The sequence below is a fragment of the Schistocerca piceifrons genome, chromosome 6 (assembly GCF_021461385.2).
Source record: "Schistocerca piceifrons isolate TAMUIC-IGC-003096 chromosome 6, iqSchPice1.1, whole genome shotgun sequence".
NCBI lineage: Eukaryota > Metazoa > Arthropoda > Insecta > Orthoptera > Acrididae > Schistocerca > Schistocerca piceifrons.
The window spans coordinates 332883097-332889096 of NC_060143.1; the positions used below are offsets into that span (position 1 = coordinate 332883097).

Genomic DNA, 6000 nt, shown 5'->3' on the forward strand with positions numbered 1-6000 from the left:
TCTTATATGCTAAGAAGACTGGATTCAAAGCGTTTAGTGATTTCACAGAATGTGACCAGAAATTGCTTGTTTCGCGTTCAGAAGCCAAACTTGACGAAAATTCCATCATTTGCTTCCACCATGAAGCCCTCTTCCTACATGAATATCAAGCGATGCAAAAGAAATGTTGCAATCCATTCAAGAAGAGGAATCACAATGTAAAAGCTGGACTTAGACTGCTTGATAATGAAACAGCTGCCAAACTTTGCCTGTTAAAGAAAAAAGAAGTGATTGATATAAAACCTGGTCAGAAGCTTTGCCCTCGCTGCATGTCGGCACTGAACCAAAAGCTAGAAGATTCATCATCACTATCAACCCAATCTGAACAAGATTTCACAACGGATGAAACTGAACCAGCCATCAACAAAAGTTTATCATTTATTGGTGCTTCACCATTGAAAAGAAGACAACTAAGTAAAAGAGATAAGCAAAGCTATGCAAAAAGAAAGATCTTGGATGCACAAAGTTTAATTGGGAATCAAATTGCTGCTGCTGTAGGAATCAATTACGATGAACAGCCAAGTTCAAGTAAAAGTCGCCCATGCAATAATTGTGCAGATCTTGATAATCTTATAGAAGAGTTGAAAGAAAAATGTAAAGTGTCAAATCGTAGGACAAAAGTTCAAATATTGACCTTGGTTCCAAGAAGCTGGACAATTAAAGATACGACAACAGCATTTAATGTATCAGAAAGAATGGTAAAGCAAGCGAGAAAACTGAAGAATGAGCAAGGTGTTCTAGCTTTTCCAGCAAATTGGCAAGGAAGGAAGCTTTCAGATGAAGTTGTCCAGAAAGTACATGACTTTTTTCAAGATGACGAATTCAGCAGACTTTGTCCAGGGAAGAAAGACTGTGTGCCTGTGAGAATTTCAGGAACAAAGGTGTACAAGCAAAAGCGGTTGTTGCTTTGCAATTTGAAGGAAATGTACGTGTCTTATCAGAAGCAAAATGGACCAGAAATTGGCTTCTCAAAGTTTTGCGAGCTTAGACCAAAATGGTGTGTTACAGTTGGCTCTGCTGGAATGCACTCAGTTTGTGTCTGTACAATACACCAAAATGTCAAGCTTATGCTCACTGGTGCATCAATCAATGAAGACTACAAGGAAATTCTTAGCAAAGCTGTTTGCAGCTTGGAAAACAAGGATTGTATGCTTCATCGTTGTGAAAACTGCCCTGGTCCAGAAGGTGTAGAAGCAGTTATTGCAACATATTTTGAAGATAATGACCCTGAAGAACTGATTGAGTACAAACAATGGATTCATACCGACAGGGATACTTTAGAAACAAAGCAGCTTTCAACAGAAGAGTATGTTGAAGATATTGCAGCAAAAATTTGGAACCTGTCTTGTCATCACTACATTGCCAAGCATCAAAGCCAGCACCTGAAAGCTCTCAAAACTGATTTGAAAGAAGGCGAATTCATAATACTAATGGATTTTGCTGAAAACTATTCATTTATTGTTCAAGATGCAGTGCAAGGCTTTCACTGGGAAAACAGTCAAGCAACAGTTCATCCATTTGTAGTCTACTACTGTGAAAACGAAGAGGTGCAATGTGTGAATCTTTGTGTTATTAGTGACTGCCTTCGACACGATACGATTACTGTCCATGTTTACATTGGAAAAGTAATCAATTACCTGAAGATGCAATTTTCCAAAATAAGCCACATCCACTACTTCAGTGATGGTTCAGCTGCACAATATAAGAATTTCAAGAATTTTCTCAACTTATGCTATCACAAAGAAGATTTTGAAATAACAGCAGAATGGAATTTCTTTGGAACAAGCCATGGAAAGTCGCCTTGTGATGGCATTGGAGGCACAACAAAACGGTTGGCAGCAAGAGCAAGTTTGCAACGTCCATATGAAAACCAGATTCTAACACCCAAAGATCTTTTCAACTTCTGCAATGATAATATCAATGGAATCAAATTCTTTTTCATCAGCAAAGAGGAAGTTGAAGAAGAAAAAGCTTCTCAAGAAGAAAGATTCCTGCAAGGGCACACTCTAGCTGGCACAAGAGAAAACCACCATTTTTTGCCCATTGATATGACGACAATTAAGGTCAGTAGAGTTTCTAATGATGCGACATCTTTTTTGGCCAAAATTAGTGCTGCTGAAGTAGTAGTTCAAGTCATGGATCTTCAGCCTGGGCAGTATGTTGCTTGCATTTATGAAAAGAAATGGTGGATTGGAAACATCGTTGAAATCTCAGTCGAACAGAAAGATGCTTTCATAAGCTTTATGCATCCTCATGGTCCTGCAAGTTCATTTTATTGGCCCTTAAGACGTGATACTTGCTGGATTCCAGAACAACTTATCATTGGTGTTATTCCAGCTCCATCAGTGACATCATCTGGTCGGCAATACAGTTTTCCTGAAAGCATTCTCTTGCAAATCAACGATGCTTCCAGAATGATGAAGTAACTGAGGAAGACAGGCTTGGGAACCTGCATAAAGAAACCCACAATCAGGCTTGGGATCCTGTGGTAAAGACACCCTGTAATCAGGCTTGGGAACCTGCAGTAAAGATACCCACCCGTGGCTGTTACTGCATGGCTATCGGGCGTGGCCCCTATGGCGATGGGGATGCTGGTTTTATTGTGATAACCAGTAATGGCTCAGCCATCATGGACCAACGCAGGGCACTGCGCACACAAAATATAAGATACTTTGACCTGAGTAAATAAGCACTTAATGGAAGCGTTGCAAAAGAAAAATATATCCATCTTGTAGAGCAAGAGTTTCTCTTTCAGATGATACTATTCACAATTAAATCCAGGCTGACTATTTTGTAGTAATGGGCTTTGAACTTTGGTAAATAAAGCCATTTGCGCTGACACTGCCAAATTTGAAGAGATTTTGCAAGGCGACTATAAAGCCTAGGTAGTTGGAAATCCAGCTGTATTATGTCCAGCACAAAGATAAGACTTGGTAAAAAGTTCAAGTCCATATCTTTATCTGCAAGGAAATTATTGCAGTCTGAATATTGGTCAAAATTTGTCGCATTAAGTCACGACAGAATTAGGGGTACACTTTGAGTCGACTTGTTTGACCGGATTTTGCATCAGTAATCTTATAATTAATTTCGTTTGAATCAGCACAAAAAACTGTACAGGGTCTCATCTTACTAACCATTCTTATGAATTGGTTTCAATTTTATGAGACCCCAAAAATGGCATTTTGTCTGATGTCGCGCGCATGCGAACTTACTACCCTTCAGACAAGGGGGTGTAGATCAGCAAGTATTGCAGCTAGAGGCTTGAAATCTTGAGAAACTTAATTTAGCACTTGACTAGTGCTACAGATAAAATTTGAAGAAAATTGGAGACATGATGGTGGGAAGGTTTAGACCACTTGGCATGGAATGACCCATGTAATAGATCTCAAGAAAATCTGTTTAGTGGTATTCTGTCCAATTTTATATCATCTAGATGACCTATTTAAAAGGCAGCATGTTCACAGGAAAAACTTTTGTGAAGAAAGGATTATAGGCAAGGAAAGAGGAACAACGATTGCTCAACTGTTCAAGAACTCTCCCAGTTACTTATCTAATAATTCTCCACTGTGGAAATCAAGGTGCTGGAAGAATGTAGCGCGCGCGCCCGCCCACACACACACACACACACACACACACACACACACACACACACACACACACACACAGAGAGAGAGAGAGAGAGAGAGAGAGAGAGAGAGAGAGAGAGAGAGAGAACACTAGAGTTAGAGTTGAGCCCTCAAGGTAGGAAACAATACTAGCAATCAAGGTTTGCCAATACAGTGATAGGTTGGTTGCAACAGCTGATAAAATGTTTGGGATATCAACAGTCACTGTCTCTATTAATTTCCACAACTGACTCTCATGGAACGGGAGGATGGGCTTGACGTACCACTAGATCTCAGCGTTTTATTATGGGTTGTTTGCAAAATATACATTGGCACAAAGGAGTTAGTTGCTTTGCAGTTAAAATCATGCAACTGAGTTATGACTAATGATGCTATTCTGGGTAGTTCTGCAGTATGCAAACTTACCATAATAGTTCCGTTCTCAAACAAATTAACTGCCGGTCTACGGCTAGTAGAAACCCCCGCTGGAGCATTAGGATCTGGTGTCTGCGCAGGAGCTCGAAAAAATGAGGTTATGAAATATATGATAAGTGCCCTAATAATCAGCGATTTAATAATGGCGAAAAAGGACTCCCATCTTGTTGGCTGATATCTCTCCCGTTCCTGGTTCACACGCGCATTAAACTGAAACAAAAGCAAGTATTTAGTGTTCACAGTACAAAAATACACCAACCATGGCGTGCCAGTTATTTATTTTATGTATATAACACACACACACACACACACACACACACACACACACACACACAAACCAAGAGCTTCTGGTTTATTTTCACGCCGAGTCACATGCTTTCAGGTGTGCAAATGACACTGAAATCTAGTTCAGAACATCACAGTATATTACACACACGAACAATTGCAAAATATACTTACGTCGTTTTGTCCCTCTGTCTGAGCATTATCTACAATTTCCCCGTTTGCATTCACCAATACATTACTAGCCATATTCTCAACTTCACCACCAGCAACAACTCCATCAGCCATGATTATCGAGCTCACTACAAATGAATAAACCTTGACGACAGCCTGACGCAGAGATTGTTGTGTTACATAGCATTCATCTGAGGTGAACGTGCAAAGTTCATGATCATGACGTCATCGGAACGGAGGTAGGATAAAAAGCTTTAAATTAAAAGTATCACCTAATAATTAATCAGATATATATATTAATAAATTTATATATAATGTATACCAGTGGAGAACACTAGAGTCGCCTCAACTAAATTTCTAGTTCCTTAAAGTAGGGGCGAATCAAATGACCTCGCTAGTTTTTCGGCTTTCGTATGTCAACCTGCCATACATCCACCTAATGAGTAAGCATTTTGATTAAAAAACTATACGTACTAACACCTGACATTTACAAACATAAATTAGTAAATGCAAGTGCGTAACCAGCTTTGGGCAGAGGATACTGTTTGTTTCAGTGAGTTAAAATTTGAATTCGTCGATTTGTTCGCAACGGCCTGAACGGAAGCTCCCTAGTTCTGGATCGGCTGACGGCGGTAGAAGTCAGAAATCGACCACGAGTGTTTTGTGTCCGGACGCTGCCAACATTGGCGATCTTACAATACCTTTGCGTACTGTAGTCAAGAAGTCATTGTCGTGCCATAGCCATAGCAAATCAGTAAGCATAACAGTGGCGTATTTTCTCGCAACGCCTCACACGACCCTCAGATGTCAAAGTGCGGGGAGACGGTGGATGGGACGTGCTTGCTCCGCTCCACCTGCGACACATGCTCAGAAGCTAGACGCAGCGCTGAATGCCTCATGTCGATTAATCACGTGATGCCTGAAGCCTACAAACCGTGATCTCCTTTATATGTGTTCTGGAATAGCCCCCCCACAGATCAGATGGCAAACGTTGGCGATGGCCGAACGAAGCGGGCAGTGCAAACATAGAAGACATCCCCTGTACGCACGTCAGCCAGCGGAGGCAAGACTTAAATCTAGGAAAGACTTCATAAAAGTTGAACGTCCACTAACCGAAAGTCAGTCTACAACTAGAGAATCAATGTGGAAACAGAAATTGGATAAAGGCAGTCTGAAAAGTTGGAACATTAAAGAAAAACTTCCTGCTGGATCACAATTGGATTGGAGAGTCTGGAAGAGCCTAAATAGACTTAGATGTCAAATGGGAAGATCACAGGATAACCTGATCAAGTGGGGATACGCCGAAGAAGAGCCCTGCCAATGTGGAGGAAAACAAACCATGACTCACTTGCTGACCTGTCCATCTTTGCTGGCCCCATGCACTTTCCAAGACCTGTGGTTGGCCAACGACGCTGCAGTGAACTGTGCCGAACACTGGAGAGAGATATGAGCCTTGCTTTAGACA

At 40.9% G+C, this 6000-nt stretch overlaps 1 protein-coding gene across 1 annotated transcript in view; it reads right to left on the reverse strand.

Moving 5' to 3' along the window:
- LOC124802777 (cleft lip and palate transmembrane protein 1 homolog) overlaps positions 1-4699 on the reverse strand; it is a 48120-nt gene extending 43421 nt beyond the window's left edge. The window contains exons 1-2 of the mRNA XM_047263773.1: positions 4539-4699; positions 4071-4289 (exon numbers count right to left, since the gene is read on the reverse strand). Of these exons, the coding sequence (XP_047119729.1) occupies positions 4071-4289; positions 4539-4649 (330 nt within the window). The 5' untranslated portion in view covers positions 4650-4699. The remainder of the gene's footprint in view (positions 1-4070; positions 4290-4538) is intronic.
- Positions 4700-6000: the final 1301 nt, after the last annotated feature.